The 18,074-nt window shown below is 34.8% G+C and overlaps 1 protein-coding gene across 3 annotated transcripts in view; it reads left to right on the forward strand.

The window, feature by feature from the left end:
- Positions 1 to 18,074, forward strand: part of LOC135126912 (uncharacterized) — a 459,555-nt gene that overhangs the window by 419,780 nt on the left and 21,701 nt on the right. For all 3 annotated transcript variants that reach the window (XM_064053135.1, XM_064053136.1, XM_064053134.1), the window contains 2 exons: positions 14,333 to 14,494; positions 17,924 to 17,980. In XM_064053135.1, coding sequence (XP_063909205.1) covers positions 14,333 to 14,494; positions 17,924 to 17,980 — 219 coding nt within the window. The remainder of the gene's footprint in view (positions 1 to 14,332; positions 14,495 to 17,923; positions 17,981 to 18,074) is intronic.

An 18,074-nucleotide genomic window follows, 5' to 3' on the forward strand; every position in this document is an offset into this window, starting at 1 on the left:
CTCTCTCATTAACTTTACTAAACTATCTTGGAAATTGATAGCCCTAGATGGAATGTAGACTGTGTACGAGATATTGAAACTCGTCTCAAAGTGCTATTATGATTAGGTCACTTGGATCGTATATCGTCGAACTCGCTCAACAGAGGAGACACGCCCTACAATTTACAATTTTTGATGTCAGAAGACTCAAGAATTACCTAAACTGCTATCGATCTCTCCATTTTCAGTTCTATGTTCTAATTTTCCTATTTATTATTTTATTTCTACTGAATATCGACGAATGCCAAAGAGGTCACAGGTTCAAGCTAAGAAAAGAACCTTTCAGGACACGTACAACACTTCTTATCCATCTCTCAACTTGTTGAAAAACAGGCTTGTACTTTATAATTCCTTGTTGCTCCCTCTATGCACTCTGTATCTTCATAAACTTTAGCTTTGGTCGTGTTTCTTCTGTATTAACACAGTATGTGTCATATGATCCATGAAATTTTCATTAAGAGTACGCTTGCCAATAAACATTAGCTCACTATACCATGATACTTCATATGATCTTCACATTTGAAGTAGGTACAATTGTATTTCTGTTCTTTCCCAGTCAAATTTGTTTAGACAGTGATCATGATCACGTTTTTTTCAACCCAGTTTACATGATAAGTAGCGGTGTACTGTGAAAACAGTATTGGATACTTCGTTCACGGAATATTCTCCATCGAGATCATCGTTATTTGCCAAAACGTGTCAATGAGTGAAAAACAAATCACGGTGAAATAATCACCAGTAGTGAACTATCACTCATCTCTACCCATGAAGGGGGTAGTGATGCTTATTGTTCAATTTCGATTTTTCTTTTTCGCAAAATGTAGATACGCATTCATAAACTACAAGTCCAGGAGTTTGTTATATAAAATTGAAATAACGCTTACAGTTTCGGCTACAAAATCGTGGGCAGTATCTTTTTTTTCTTGTCGTTTAGAAAATAACATATGGTCTATGCTTTATTGTCATAATGATTGGCACTTTTGAAAAATATTTGAAATTAATTTTGCGTTTATATTAGAATTCTTAAAAATATAATGCTCCCTTCAACTGACGTAGCATTTCCAGGTTGAAATTTTATATTCCAACATAACAACTGTTCTGTTCATACATCACGAAAGGTGGTAACATGTTTAAATAAGAATCGTAATATAAACGTCCTCGACTGGACGAGTCGCAGTCCGGATCTGAACCCTATCGAAAATATCTAGGGTCTGTTAATCCGAAAGATCCAGAAGCAACGGATGTTATGTTATAATCAACGGGCGGAATAATGTCTCAGACGCTCGATCCAGTGCTGACGCGTCGATACTTTGATTACAAATATATTTTTCTTTTGGCCTATATCAACATAATATAACATTTCAAGATCATAAATATGTGTCCTGTGGTTGAAAAATTAATAAGGGCACGGAGTATCATTATTTGAAGTAATATCGTAATATAGAAGTAGTTTTTTTACTAGCTCCTAGAGACGCACTGGCTACGACCTTGTGGACCAGATCAAAGCGTCCCCGCTACTCGTCGTAAAACACCTTGCTTCAACTGGAGAATTGCATCCGTAAGATAAATTTCCGCGTACTGGTTATAATAGGCCAGATCAACCGCAATAGCATGTATTACCTCAAGGCTACTGGAGAAATTTATACCTTTCAATGTCCACTAGACGTACGAATGCCTTAGAAGCAAATGGTGCACCGACCAAGTATTAGACAGCTAATGAGTCTCATGAGTTTTAAAGTTTTTGGTTTATTTTGGTGTATATATTGGCTTTGTATTATTATATATGTGTTTTATTTGTGTATGTTCGTATTATATACCGGGTGACCCAGCGTACCTGTTCCACTCAAATATCTCAATTATTTTAACACACAAAAAGTAAAATTTGGCATGTTCAATATATTTATTTATAACACAGTCTACTAGACATGGATCAGGGGCGGCTTGTCCTATGAGGCAGGTGAGGCAGTGCCTCACCAATGAATTTTACGCCTTACTAGGATTTTTACTATTTTTAACGAAACATTGCGGCCAATAATTTGTGTCTTTTTTCTAAAATTTTAAAAATAAATATGGAAAATTATATTCTTATTTTTATCTCAGTAGGTGCTCGTTGCTCCCTTAATTAAACAGCGCGCTGAAACACTCGACACAACATGTATTTTGTGACGCGAATGAGGCAAACTCGGAGCTTGCCTCTACAGCGGATATAGAAATCATATCGTTAATAGGCAAGCAACCTGCAATACACTCATAAGTGGTATGAGTTGAAAAAAGACAAAATTGAGGCTAGCCTCATTTCCGTGCTTGCAAAAGAGATGGACAACAATATTTGCGCGCGGAGAACGTGCGATTCCAATGCAGTCTGCATTTGCAGAAGTATTCAAAATTAGGCCGTTGATTGTTTTGCCACAAATCTGCGTGTGTATAAATTGATTCAAAATTTCGGTAACAGAATTTTGTCTTAAGAGTGCCTACGTTTGTGTGTGTCGCGTTAGTGCTTTGTGCTTGTCATAATTTGATTTCGGTAATCGTTATTTAAGATTACGAGTAAATCGGAATTTTTCTCTACTAACGTTAATTAGTAATTTACACAACTAGTTCGGGATAGCCTGCTTCCCGCATGAACGCTTGTTTGCGGCACGACCGAAGGGAGTGCCGCATTTGCGTGAATGCGGGAAGCAGGCTCACGAACGTGTTGTGTACAATATTTTTTGCAACGAATAAACCTTTAAACTGAAGAAATTAACTGTGAGTTATTTATAAACAATGGCGCCGTCAACACATCACAATGTTGACACTACGCCAGTATTTTAAGGTTACCATGGCAACGGGAAGTTAAAATGCACGTGTGCGGGAAGTTCGAACTCCCGCACCCTGGTGAATGCACGAAAGCCATCAAAAAAGATCATGAGTGCAAAAATGACAATAGCAGTTCTGTTTTTTCTACTTTCACGTATGATGATAAATTGTATGTAGTTAAGGAATTAAAACGGCCGGTTCCTTAGTTGAGTAAATCGTTAATTATTGATCTATAAAAAAGATTAAAATAAATCCAGAGTATTTATGTTTTATATGTTTTTCGTTTTGTTTTTTGTTATAAATCAAATAGGTTTATTTTATGTTGTATTTGATTTTTTTCGATACGTTTTCTTTAAAGTTTATTTTAATTTTGTTTTTTTTTTAAGTTATATTAGTTTTTCTGACCACGTTTCCCTTTCCTTTTGTCCTGCCATTCCCATCCTTTCCTTACAAGAGTTCCTTACACCTTCACGTTGGTTCTTGGTGGACAGTTAAATGAGTTTACAAATTTGTTTATTTGACTAAGTAGAAAATATTTAAGTAATCTTGATTTATTTATATTTTGGAGCGTATTGTGCTTTGCCTCATCAACTTTTCAAGTCATGAGCCGCCCCTGACATGGATAGATTACTAACGTCGTATTAGTATTTTTTATCTGTTGCCATTTTTCGTAAAAAGACTGCGTTTCTTTTTAAAAGACCCAAATTGTGCTAAATTTTTTGCTAATCTTGCAAAATACATACGAGTTACACTTGGTGGTTGCCTCTCCGGAAATCTTTCTTCATATAATGTTCTGGATTGTCTTCTGTTTCGCCTACACGCTCCATAAATAAAGTATCATATTTAACTTTTCGGCATTGCTGAATCTTTCGTTTTCCATTTTTTGACACTACAATATTTTATTTATTTTAATCTCGAAGTGAGAGACTAGAACACAAAAATAAGAGGAAACGTTGCTTGAGAAACGTCACCGTATTTTTTTTTTTTTTAATTCACAAACGTTTTAAAGCTTCTGTTCTACCGAGTCATACATCATTGAAAAGACAAAAAAAAAATGCTCTCTTTTATAGTACTACAAACTGTACTCCTTTAGATTTAGAAAAACAAAGTTGAAGTCATTTCCGGTGAAACTGAAGCTAATACGAGGCCAATAGTACAGTCATTTAATAGACTGTATTGCTTATATTGTACGTGCCTAAGTTCAAATTTTTATGTTTTAAAATAATTGATATATTTAGGTGGAACGGATACGTTGGAGCTTCCGGTATTTTGGTTTTGTTTGCTAAGTATCTTCATTTATTTATTTAGGGCTATCTTTTTGAAGAAGTAGAAAGCGTCATATACTTAGGATCTAAGATAACAAGGAACCATAAAACTCAAGTCGAGACTCGAGATACATCTAAAATTTATAGTCGAAAATATATGTCTACATTGGTTAAAACGAATTTTCAGCAGTAACTTGAAATGATTACTAAAATTCACTGAAGTTTAACACCCTTCTATTGTATGTTAGTATACAGCAAAAGGTGGGACGATACAATTTCATTTCAAATTAATGGATTTTTGGATAAATGGCATTGGTCGAAACTGTGATCAATTGTTTTTATTCAGTTTATATCGGAACTTCAAAAGTTTTGAACAACCTTCTTCTAGAATCCATCCACTTCCTTCATGCAGTATTTTTGGCGTCTTGCTCCTGCCAATTGCACCATATTCTTACACTCTAAGCTCTAAGATGTGTCTCTTCTAATCCCTTGACGTTTTTACGAAATGGTAAAATCACCTCTTGCATGTCATTTATCTAAATTGGTGTATTTTTTTAAAATTTGCTTGTTTACGATCTCATAGTATGTATAAAAATACAAAACAAGAATATATGTATGTATGTCAATTATAATTCCAGGAAAATAGAACTAAAATATCATCTGAAGAAGTTGAAATTTATCTTTTAGACTACCTAAGAGCTGTTGTCTACGAAGTTAGCCTATTATCTGTCCACGGAACGTACAGGGGCGGGTAAAATTAAGTATGACACCCCTTGAAAGGGGATTTTTTTTTTTTCAAAAAATTTAGTTGTGTAGACTGGACTCATTTGAATAGGTATTCACTGGAAATGACATTTAAGCGTTAATAAAAATTTGAAAGTTACACTGGGGAAAGAAAAGTGTCGTACTTTATTTTGGCCGCCACTGTACCAGTAAATCAGCCATAGCATAACTTGTCATTATAAAATTATAGCTTATTTTGCTCAGTGAGTATTTCTACATAAGATAATACTGAACAAACATTTATTCTATAACATATATATACAAAAGTAGTTGTCTACGCTCATGTGTTTGATCAATGTTTTGGACCTACCTTGACCAAAGAATATGATACATTGGTTACGTCGAATAGGAATAAAATTTGGGATCTTAAATACCATAATATTCTAGCTGCTGGTCTACATATTGTCTATTTGGGAAGATCAGGAAAGAGTCCTTGTCTTGCTAGACAATAATTTACAATTAGCTCGTACAAAAAAAAAAAATCGTTTGCATCCCATCGCGGTGAACTTAGAATGACAATACTTAAATTGAAATTTAAGCTCCTTGGTAATTTGTTTAAAAAAAATTGTCAGTCCCGCCAACGCTAATAATAATTCTTTAAAAAGAATGTTGGGAATTTGTTATCATACCAACTTTCTTTTATTCTTACGTAAAAATACAGAGGAAATGGGAGACCTATTTTTAGTACTATTTTATTAAAAAAAAAAATGAACATCTTATTCCCATTGCTTTTCATTTATCTATGGGAACCTGATTTACTCATCCTGTCCAGTTTTTTTTATATATAAAATCGTACCTGCTCTAGGGATCATGCGACGTCGAAAAAACATTCGCTAAATTGACTTTATTACAGTAGGCCCTTAGCTTATGCTTGAGAAGTAAAATTGAACCAACATGTAAATAATTAATAATAATAAGTAAATTTATTTATTAAAATCTGCAATAAAAAGCAGCAGGGTTTTTCAAAATAAAATTACGTATTTAAATTTTGTTTTGCTATTATTAGCTTTAATTTTATTCCCAGTATTCGGAGTAATTTTCTTTTCTGAAAATAGTAATTTCCCCCATATCAATTTCAGAATGACAGAATTACTAAGTCATCTGCATAAAGTAACATTAAAATGTCGACTACATGATTGATGGAAATACTGTTTGTGCCGAATATACGAAAAAAATGTATCAATTGTCAACACAGTAAACAACATAGGATTCAGAGTCAGCTAAACACTTTCGTCAATATATTTAAAAGAGTTTTCAAGATTTCTTTAAATTTAGTCATGACTGCTTTCCTGAAGATAAGTGTATAATCCTAATGCGTTTCATAATAAGACATAGTTATACAATTTTGTCTATATTAACCAAATTAAGCAGATGAAAAGTTTATTGAACATTAACGTATGTTCTATGTATTTAATCTTTTTGAAAATTATATAAATATTATTCCCTACCGTTCTACAAACGCTGTTTACGATTGTCCTTAAAAACATTTCAACCTACTCAAAACGTGCCAGTCAAATCCCCCAAAACGTCGGTCTATTCAGCGACGTCCTTGTTAACATATCGTGTATAACAAGCGTCGGCCGTGTAAGTTCGCAGAAAGGGAGAGTGTATAGAGAGGAAGAGGCTAATAAGTGCAGCACTCGAGACGCAGCGAAACAATAGAAGACCGTGACATTGACAACCCTCTTGCATTGTATTGCAGATCAGCGGTTCTTCGTCGTTGAACTTGAGGGTTAATTTTGTTTGAGTTGCTAATTCAATGCAGCATTTGTTTCTGTAATTGCCCCATCATTAGTCCGAATAGAGTCCTCCGATTGACCACGTTGGAGTCGAATTTTGAGACCTAGCTAGGGCTTCGACCTCGAAGAAAGAACGAGGAAGGAAGCGACGCCGACTCAGCGACGTCACTTATGCCTATACCTTTAGAACACTCTAATTGAAGCAGGAGACTAACGCACACAAAGCTTCGAGAAAAACACTTGCTCGGCAAAGTATTCGGAGATTAAAGCGCAGATACTTTTGTGAATTTTTTCTATGGACTGGGTTTTAATAAGTGCATACAAGTGCGCGCTCGTTTGACTCGGGTTCCAGCGACGAGAAGTTTTTTCGACATTTTTCGGGGCATGATTAAAAGCAGCCAAGTTTTAATTTTTCTAATGGAAACTGCGGTAATTATCCATCTGATTTTTGAGGGTTTTGTATTTCGGCGGCCCGTACAGGCTATAATTTTCAAGTTGGGTGGTTCTGTTGTAATCATTTCACACTGAATACCTGCTCCGGATTTATTGTTAAAGGAAAATCATAACTTGGTTTCACTGGATTCACATACACCCTTAAGCTGAATAAGTTAATATCTGTACACCTTTTTTCCGCCATTTATCCTAATTGTGTGTTCTGTTGTGCGAATTTGTGTTCTTTCGTGTGTTAACACACACAATCTTGTTAATTAGAAATTTCATAATAAATCAGCAAATAAAATTACTCTGACTGAAATTTACACTACGGTAATGATTAAAGCATAACAAATGTTATGCATGTAGATGGTTGAGGCGGCTTGATAGGGGTACCTTTGCGAATGGTTAAAATATACATCAATATTATATGCATTTCGATGATTTCGGTAAAGTGATATTACACACTTTCAGAACTACTGTCGATTACATTAAATAAACATAAAACCTAAAATTATTTCGCAAAAATAAGAAAACAGAAAATTATTTTTCTCTTCCTACTCTTGAGGAACTGTTGGTTTGTTTGTACCTAATGATATTTATTAACTTTAGAAGTATGACGTCACAGCACTAAGTGATGTAGGCCATTCAACCCAAAAAATTCAGCTGTTGTTTTATTTTGAGAAAAATCAAAAAACAGGTAAGTTTACTTCCCGAGCGTAAGTTAAGGGACTTGAAGTATTGCAATAACGTCCATCTGGCGAACGGCTACTTCCATGTTTTGTCGCCGTTGCATGCCCCTAGAGTGTGAAAAAATAAATCTCCTTTTTCCGTCTGTCTGTTGTGTCTAGCAATTTTTATTAGACAGACTATTTCCTTCAGAAAATTTTAGCCAATGGAATTGATAGAATTTTCAAATTTTGACAAATCCATGGCCACTTACACGAACATTTTTGGGGGCCGGGAATTTATCGATCGATAAGTTCCCTGCATGAACCAATCATCGCAAAGTTCCAATGAAAAAGGACATTTTCGAAAAACTGAGATTTTCTGACTTGTTTACTACGTAGTGATGATGATAAAAAAATAGAGGAGTGATTTTGCGCTTAAATTTTATTCAAAAATTTGGTTTTAGGAATTCTACCAAGAGCTGAAATTTTCTTCAGGAAATAGTCTGCCAAAAGACCCCTCGTGTGTAAGACTATGTTATTTCATACAATTTAAAGCCCATTTACTATGTGCAATTTTGAAGTGACGTCATCACATTATTGATAGGGATGATTAGGCAAATTTTGGTTAGCGTTTTACCATCTACATGATATTCCTAATATAAGTACAAAATTTGACAATCGGCCCAGTACTTTCAGAGATTATCTGTCTAATAAAAATCCGGGACGGCAGAGGGACACGGGAGGCCTATTTCTTCGTACTCTAGGGGTCATGAAAAGTCGAGAAAACGTAAAAGTAGAGAGTCGGCCAACGGACTCGACTACAATACTCTTCCTTTGTTTACGCTCAGGTCCTTTGGTTACGCTGAGGAAGTAATAATTAGAATTGATTGATAATATTAAAGTACTCATCAGACTTATCACACATCAATGAATTCAGAAAAAAAGCTGTACAAGAATCTCTAAAAAAACTATACAGAGTGTCGTTAAAAAAAAGACAAATAAACGTTAAAGATTAATTATTCTCGTAGCATAATTAAAACAATTTTTTTGGTCTACACACAAATGCTGTACTCGAAAATAAAAGACAGCAGCGGACCTAGGCTTCTTTTTTCACGCTGTACATGTAGTAGAATCTTGTACAATAAAATTTAGCATGGCGTTTATCTATCTATAGGCTTAAAACCCATTTTTACCATTTTGGCAAAAATACAAGATTTAACAAATTATTCTATTTATTGAAAAAACTATTGTTTCAAGCAAATAAGATTAGTCAAAACAACGACAAACAAGAACAGTGTATTACCAAAGAAATGATAAAAAAAAAAATCTGACATACCACTTTTTATCTGTAAATTTCTGTGAGATTTAGTCACACTCAAGCAAATTACATAAAAGAAAAATGTTGCCAAATAAAAAGTTAAATTTAAAGTTTTGCCTAAATACAGTATTTAAACAGCTTTAAATCAAGTCATGAAGTATTTAATTCTTTCTCTATACATATAAAGCGACAAAGACACTTTCCGTATATTAGAATTCTTTTAATTATGACAAGGTGTTGTAAAACGGTATGTGTCTGTTTCTATCTTCGTCCGGCATACTCTATTTTCTCAGGTATCTATCGTTTCTGCCCCTAAAATTCGAAAAAGTGCCAACATTCTTTACTTGCATAAATACAGTGTGTCGAACGAAGACAGAAACCAAAACATCCCAGATTTCATAATTGGTACAGCTTTACAATACCATGCCAAAATTAAAAGAATTGTATTGTACACAACTTTCTCTGCAGCTGTGAAATACACTGATCTTTAAAATATTTTTTGAAAAAATTGACGGTAATGATTGCGCAAGTTTTTCTTATACTTTTTGGATACTGTGAAAAAAGACTGAAATAACAAAAGAACCAGCTTTATTTAATCTGAGTATACAAGAAAATTCAGCAACTGTTAATTTATTTTATTATTCTAAGATTTTTTGCGTATTTTAATTCACTCCATTATTTTGGAATTAACGAGTATAAAAAATTTTGAAACATGACGTCACAGGAACTACTGTTAAGTATGAATTTGTAAAGTGATGCAGGCCTAGTCAACCCTAAATAACTCATCTGTTGTTTTATTTTGAGTAAGTCGACTTTCCGAGAGTAAGTTAGGGGGAGAAAATACTGTAAAAAAGTCCATCTGGCGATTGACTACTTTCATGTTTTCTCGCCGTTTCATGCCTCTAGACTAGAGTATGAATATGTCGTCTTTGGCGATTTTTATTAGACCAATAATAATCTCCGAAGTTACCGAACCGATTCTTGTCAAATTTTATATGCTTTTAGGAATATTATAGATGGTAAAACACTAACCAAAATTTGTATAATGATCCCCAGCACCGATTTGATGACTTTATCTCAATATTTTGCTTGGTATGGAAGTTGCATCTAACAAATAATGCGGGCTCACCGGTTCGATCTTCTCATGGGCCATTTTTTTTTTGAGGTGAGGGAAGTTCTGTCTAAATAACCTTGCAGCAGTTTTTTAATTTTAGAGGTACACATTGTATAGTCAAATTTGATCTTGTATTGTACCCTATTAATGATATTCAGACTAATAATGCTTGTACAGTCCCCCTGGTAAAAATCCTCGTCAAATGACAAGCACCAAAAATATTTTCAGACAACGACAACATACTTTGTATAATAATAATAAATTTATATTAATTTGCCTACATTGTTGAAACTTATTTGGATTTTTTTTTGCAAAATTCATTAAACTTGGGTTTACTGGCGCCCAACACTTTATTTACATGCACGTATCTCTGGTTTTTGTATTTGGCCTCGTTGTGGCTATAATTTTCAGCGTGAGTGAATCTGTTGTAGCATTTCACACACTGAATACATACCTGCCGCCGGATTTACTGTGTAATTAAAATGTGATAACTCGGTTTCACTTGATTCACATTTACCTCCGACCTAAATAAATTAACATCTGTACACCTTTCTTCCATAATTTATCCCAATTATGAGTTATGTTCTGCATATTTGCGTTCTTTCGTGCGCAAACAAAATGTTATTAATTAGAAATTTCAGCGGGAACGACTTGGCTTTGTGTAAATTTAATTAGAACTTAGTAGCAACTGTAAATTGTTTGGCTACATTTTTTCAGGGCAATCCGTGTTAATCTACATGTTTGTTTTGAGAGCTCTTCCACTTATTGCATAATGTTTAATTAAGTCTATTAGTTGTGCGCTTAACTCACTACTTCTTAATTGGTATTCCATTTAAGTTCACAGAATTAGAAGCAGCTCTCTAATGTTATTTCAGCACTCTGGGATTTGAAAACCAACAAGGTGACTGCAGCTTCCTTACATTATTATCACTCTAAAACAAGAAAACGTTATTTTCGTTTTTTGCTGGCACGTATTCTTTCCATTATCTTTTATAAAAGAAAATCAATTGCTGGTAATCTCTCATTTTGACGTTATCCGCTAACACATATCCCGACTTAGACCTCTGATAAATGCCGCAATCAGACTCTCCTATATATTTGCAGGGATTATAACACAGCTCTTTAACCGCCGTAATTGCGGGCGTCAATTTTCAAAATCAAACAACAAGTAACCGTGTTATTATTTCCTTTGTTGTTTTTTTATAATCGCCAAAAGGAAATTTAACATTCCAGGGAATTTAGTGTTAATCCGCAGATATGATAATGAGGAATTTTTTCGTTCTGAATATTAATTCGATATTCAAAAACCTACCCTGTTAAATTAAAAGTAAACTTTAGATGGAATATTAACTTCTTGCTGAGCAACTCTCCTTATCTCGCCATGGATTTTCTTGCGAAATCTACATAATTTCTTAGCAAGGTTTCACACTGTAATGGATTTTTAGATCATAGATTGCGAAATGCGATCGTCTAAAGCGTGTATTTGCAATTCTTTATTTCAAGATCCATTAAAGTTTACCCTGAATTTGCATGAAAAAACACCGCTCGGTGTCACTAGTAACGTAAACTTAAGTAACTGGGACAAAGTCTCCTTCATTACTCATCGTTATGTTCATCAAGCGAAAAATGCAAAGAGGCAACTCAGAAATTAGTTGGCTCGACAACCCCGTTTATTTTAATTTTCAGCAAGTGGAAGTTTCGCGAAACTGTAACCCATTTCTCGTGTGAATACACTATGACAGGTGATTGATTTATTACCATTTTAGTAACTACTTCTACTACTGTTGAGAAATGAGAAATTGTATCTAGACATTCTCCCATTTCCCCAACGTTAAACGATATCCTACCTTCGTTTTATTAAACTTGTCGAGAATTTTCAGTTGGCTACATGCAATTGCAAATTTACCGTTCCTGAAGCCGAATAAGTACTCAAGACGACTTCTCTTCATAATATTATGCATTTTATATTATTCCCAGAACGTTCGAATGCATTTCCGTGCCTCGAAGTTTTCTCTATAAACATGCAAAAAATAACAGTGTGCCGTTGCCTTTGGAACTCGTTAAAAATGTATTACAGTCAGTTCAGTGTTCAATTCATTTCCTGTGTCATCAATTTCAGTTCCGGTAGTCGTGATATTTAATCTCGCACGCTCTGTGCTGCGGTGACAAAGAAAAATCGTCTGTTCTTTTGACCGTATAAAAATTAGAATTTTTAGTCACAATTTATATGTGTCGGATTGGGTTAGCTTGTCACCGACACCACCAAATGAACTGTTTGACAGGAACGAAAGACACAATTTTATCACGCTTCATCACACGTTTTCCGTTTTGTGGTCTCTTTGTGTCCATTATTCTAATTTAAGTAGCGCACAAAAATAGAAATGAATCTAATTCACTTACGATTTATTTTTTTAACCAACTTTTTCGTAAACACAAATTTAACGTCGTGATGTTATCACAGACAAACTGGTTGAAAGTGTCTCTTAGAAGCGGAGAAAATTAAGTTAGATAGCACAATTCCTGTGGATATTGTCATATTTTGGTTGAAGGTTGCAAAAAAGTCATACCTTAAGTGTACTTGGTTTATGTCTAGTCCCGAGAAACTTCGTTCATTTCTGATACAACAAACAAATGCTGTGACTGACACATTATTACGTGTGGAATCAATGACACAGTTTTTGAAGCTTTTTCCGGGTTTAACCCCTCCCCTTCATGATTCGAAAACAGTTTTTCTGCAGAGGGCGCGTTTTACAAAAAAACTTCTCGGTGCCGGGCAACGATTTACTGTCAAAACCTTCAAAAATTCCTAATTTAAATTCAGTTGTTATAATTTCTGGAAAAACCTATGCAATTCAGCAGATGTTGCATTTTTCAAATGTAATATTTGATTGATGGATGAATCTCTCGTTGCTTATGCAATGCATATGCAGAACTTAGTTAAAAATTAAAATATTTCAAAATAATTCGATGCAGTGATGGTATTCTTCGCTGGTGCCTTTTTCATAGATAACACTTTTATCATGCTGTTTGTAATGTAGTCGTGACGTAAGGATTTTTTTATGATCTTCTCGACACATGTGAACTTGATAATGGACGGTTGAGTTCGTGCCCTATTTGTGAATCACCCTGTATAATGCAATGGCATTTTTTTTTTTAGTTTTGTTGAAATTTTTAAATCACCTGTTTTTAAAAATCAATGTCCTCAATTATTTATGGAAATTTTGGAATGCCATTTCCACCACTGTTTTCACCTTAAAAAACTCTACACAGTGTCAGATACATTATCGATTTTATTGTTGGAAGTTGGGATACCGTCAAAATAAATTTTTACCGTAGAAGCTCATTTGTAACAAAAAAAAACTCGACTGTGTATCTAATAACGAGTGTTGAAATAAAAACGAAGTCAAGTTATATTTAAAATTTCACAGCAATGAGCCTGTTAATAATGGAGATATTATTCCATTTTGAAAAGCCCATACGGGATTGGCCTTACGGTTATAGAAAGTATGGTAAGTCGTAATAAAAAATGGATCCATTTACTTTATCTAGTTAACTTTCATTAATGACTGGAAAATTATTAAAATTTGACTAAACAAAGTAATAAAATATAGAGAGAAGAGTGGGAACTTTTTTAATTATTCTTCTAGACCCAGAATCTAAAAACCCGAAAACGCAAATGTTAAATACTGATACTGAATTCGTTTTTTCACAGCAATACATGTTTATATCAAGAGGAAATTGGCATTTAAATGCGATAATAATAAATTGGAATATATGGCGATCTAGTAAAAAAATCCTTATAATTTTCCAGTGATAAGCCACATTATTCAGTGTTCACTGCCCACCATCTTCCCAAATCTCAAATAGACCCTTGCGTTAAGGATCATCGGATAAAATTTTGAACATAATTTCTCATAACGTCCAACAAAGTGCACATTTCTCTTTATTTATCATCATCTTCCACGACGAATCTATGACGTATAAAGTCCATCATAGCGCCGCCAAAGCCAAATGGCTTGCAAAGAAATGTCCCGTCCAATCTGTAGTTTTTCCAGCAGAATGTTTTACGAACGCTTTATCACATCGTAAAATAATCGTGAATAGTCATTTTGCGGCAGCACCACCTCCCCGATGTAGTCGTAAATGTAAACATTTTGTTTTCCGTTTTCCAGGTCGACACCCCCGACAGCGTCTTGCAAAGCGGTCTGGGTCTAACCGACCTGGGGCAGCACGCCGTCCTGCGCTCCATGGTGGACCCCCGCGACTACGACCGCCTGCGCCACCTCCAGATGAACGGCGGCGCCCCCAATACCTTCGAAGAGACAATCTACAAGGTTAGTACTTTTGTGATCACAACTGTCGTTTTTTTTTTGTATTTTTCATATTTTATAAAGAAAGGCAAACAAGTTACAGGTGTTGTTAACGGTTTACTTTTAATAAAGTTATAGTCTCATAGTTTTTAGTATAGTGTGCCAAGGAATATAGTGGTTTCATGATTTTGACTTTTCCAAGTCCCTAGTTTGTGAATAAAGAGCATCATAAACTACCGCATGAGATAAGCTGATCCTGGGGGATCGTAGTATAAATTTGCATCTAATAAGCTGCATTATTCATTGACAAGAGTAATGAAGGAGTCATGATCGTAAAACCACTATATTCCTTGGCACATTATACACCCACGACTTTGAATTTGGATATAGCGATAAGAAGGTTCATACCCCATGTGGGTTGTCGTATATTTTATGAGCAAACATTTGTACGAATTTGTTCTAACATACATAGTTGAAACTTTCAATTTACTAACTACCAGGACGATTATGTCAAGCTTTTTTTAATTAAAAAAAAACTTGATCACAAAAGTATAAATTTATGATCATATCTTTCTAAGCGTTGTTAAGTGCAGCACTTTGCCGAAAGTTTTTAAATATTATTTCTTGATGATGAAGCTTTCGAGTTTTCAAATTAGAATACATATTCCATTAGACGTACGGATAACACATGTAAGGCTATTGCAGCTTGTTATTCAAGCAAATAGTTACAGATCATTAGCATTATGCTAACTTCGCACAAAGTACTTCACAAGCAAATCATTCATAAGTAAAGAAAACAACAAGAGACCAAGCTTTCCCCCTGTTTCACTCCAAAAAATGCAGCGGATAGTCCCGTCATCTCCGCGTTTTATGTTTGATTTTTAGAAACCAAGTCAACACTTCCCTAGTTTTCCGTGGTTCTAACTATGCTGTACACCCCTTTGGCCGTGACCCCCTTGGCCCATCAACAATGATCCGCACTTATTTACAGTTCGTCTTCCTTCAGATGGTCACTTAAAATTCCCCGGACGGTCGTATTCTATCACTGCTCGCCATAAACTTTATCTATTCTGTGCGCAAGCACGCGATGTTTGGTTTTCCAGCTTGCTTTTTCCCATGTGTAAACCTCCGGGGATAACATTGGCCCTTATATCAAAATGTCACTGCAATCCGAGGTCCAGTTTTTACGGCTGAAAAGTTTCCGATGGTCACGATGTGATGGGATTTTCACGTTTTATTGCTGTCTTTACGACTTCGCCGGGTGGACAGGGCACCTATGCATCACCTCGAACATTTTGCATTGCTCTATCTGTCTTGCATGCCCGATAAATAAAACCGTGTTAAATCATCCGAGCGATTTCCATTTGTTACGGTGATTGCAAATGAATAAGGGCTTTTGAAATTATTACACTCTATTACTCTATTGTTAGAACTAATTACTGAAATAAATCTAATGGACTATTTAATGCATATTCTTTATGCATTCAAATGATCATATCATATGCGAAAAATGGTATCCTGACACAGGAGATATAGTTTTACGACTTTGACTTCCTCACTACCCTTCCCAACGACTAAGGACCGTCTCAAACTTACATAGAGACCGGGATGCCTGTAGCGGTATTAATTTAAGGTGCTCTTTATGCACAGGCACAACGGTGATTTTTTAATATTATCCTTCAGCACTGTTTCTTACTTTCAGAAAATAAGCATTGTATTATTTATGACCACTGCAACCTATAAGTGGCAAGTCCACTGCTAATCGTGACTGACGTCGATATATTGCTGCAGCCAAGACTGCTACGTGAGTTGAAAGTTGTGCTTGAAAGGACCAATCCGAACTGAGTTTTTTATAAATCGTAGACGTTGATGTTTGAACTGCAGTGGCTGTAAATTCGACATACCTGCAAGTATTTATTTATCGATACAAGGAAAATGAATTATGGTGATGTTGTGCTACTTGTTTTCTTTACAATCGTCACTAGCCCTACTATTTTGCCGTCTATAAAAGTCATGAATTTGTCTCCTGCAGTAGTGAATACTACGTTACAAACAAAAATTTTAATTAAAAGTTTAAGAGGATATTTAATAAATCTGATAGTAGAACTGGAAATCACTTGGTTGTAAGGTTACTAAATGCATTATTATTTTTCAAGGTGTGGCAAATTCCGAATGTGCGCTAATAAGAAAAAAAATTAATCTGTTATACAAAGTAAGAATGACAGCAGTAACTTTCGCATTCTTAGTATACCTTGCGTGGTTGTAGTGTTACTGAATGTGAACTTGTACGGCAACGACATAATGAAATATGTCTTATGCATTAATGCCTGACCCATCAACGATAGGAAAAATCGTTTAACACTCGTTCTTTGTCTAGCACATTGATTTTGTGCCTTTCTTTCTAGTTCGGGGTAAGCTGTTTCGACATTCCTTTTAAAAGTTTTACATTATCCAGTAATTTACTTGGTTGTTATGAATACCTGAAAAGTTTTTTATACTAAACTGTAATAATGGAGTGTTAATAATTTCTTGGGAAATTGGGAAACACCCGTTGGCTTTTAGAATATTTCATCAATACCAGTATGTACAATATACTTCAGTTCGTTTTTTTATTCTTAGGTGTGATTTTATGTATATAGTATATGTAACACAACTGACTAAGATTTGAAGCAGCCACCGAAACATTGCTCTCTTTTTGTTATATAATTTTTAAAATCCAGAGTGACAGAATGATCTTGTTTTTGAGATACCGCATATATTGATTAGTTAATAAGCAGTCAAATTAGTAGTAATCAAGTTTCGTAGGAGTTGCTTTCGCTGCACGCAGAGAAGAAGAATTAGTTGTGCTAGTTAAATTGCAATTTTTCCGTAGATAATTCTTCATGGAATAACTCAAGCGCAGCCATTTGTGCAGGTACAGGTGCAAAACGTTGCAGTAATGGATTTTCTAATTTATTCCCACGTTGCCTTAATAACAATGCTTAAGCTAATTGAAACAAATGAAATCTTATCACTAACACATTTTTTAATCCTCCTTTGTAGTCTCCCGATCTTGCCTAACAAAGTCATTTCGAATAACACACACAAATTACATTTGCCGACGCAGATTTCCCCGTCGGAAGGTAGGACGAGCCAAATTGGTTTTGACGCCATCTTAAAAGATCATATCAAACTCTTGGTGTAATATATCAACTTTCTGCTTCTACTCAAGGATAATACATATCCTGCTCCACTCTCTGTCGTAATTTCCCGAAGAAGTTACTCGTTGATTATGACTAAATCTCATCAGAATCCTTCTTGCACCTTATTTTGTTGCTGTTCGGTTATTTTCGTCGAAATTATTTGAGTCACATCCACGCGAGATAAATATTGATTCTGTTTGGAGCAGGAAACCTTCTTTATGAACAGACCGTTTAATTCGATTTCGCCAACTACATTGTGTGTTTGTTGCAGTTGAAACTACAAGAAGCTTTAAGGAAACGAGAGAAATTTACGAAAGAACACGAAGAGGTAAGTGGATAATTTAGTGAAGCAAGAAGCAATTATTCGACCGCTTTTCGGTAAATATATGGAGATCCTCTTTTTATTTGGCCAAGGCTCATAG

The sequence above is a fragment of the Zophobas morio genome, unplaced genomic scaffold (genome assembly GCF_036711695.1).
Source record: "Zophobas morio isolate AGI-343-1 ecotype UQ-CSIRO unplaced genomic scaffold, CSIRO_AGI_Zmor_V1 ptg000011l, whole genome shotgun sequence".
NCBI classification, from domain to species: domain Eukaryota; kingdom Metazoa; phylum Arthropoda; class Insecta; order Coleoptera; family Tenebrionidae; genus Zophobas; species Zophobas morio.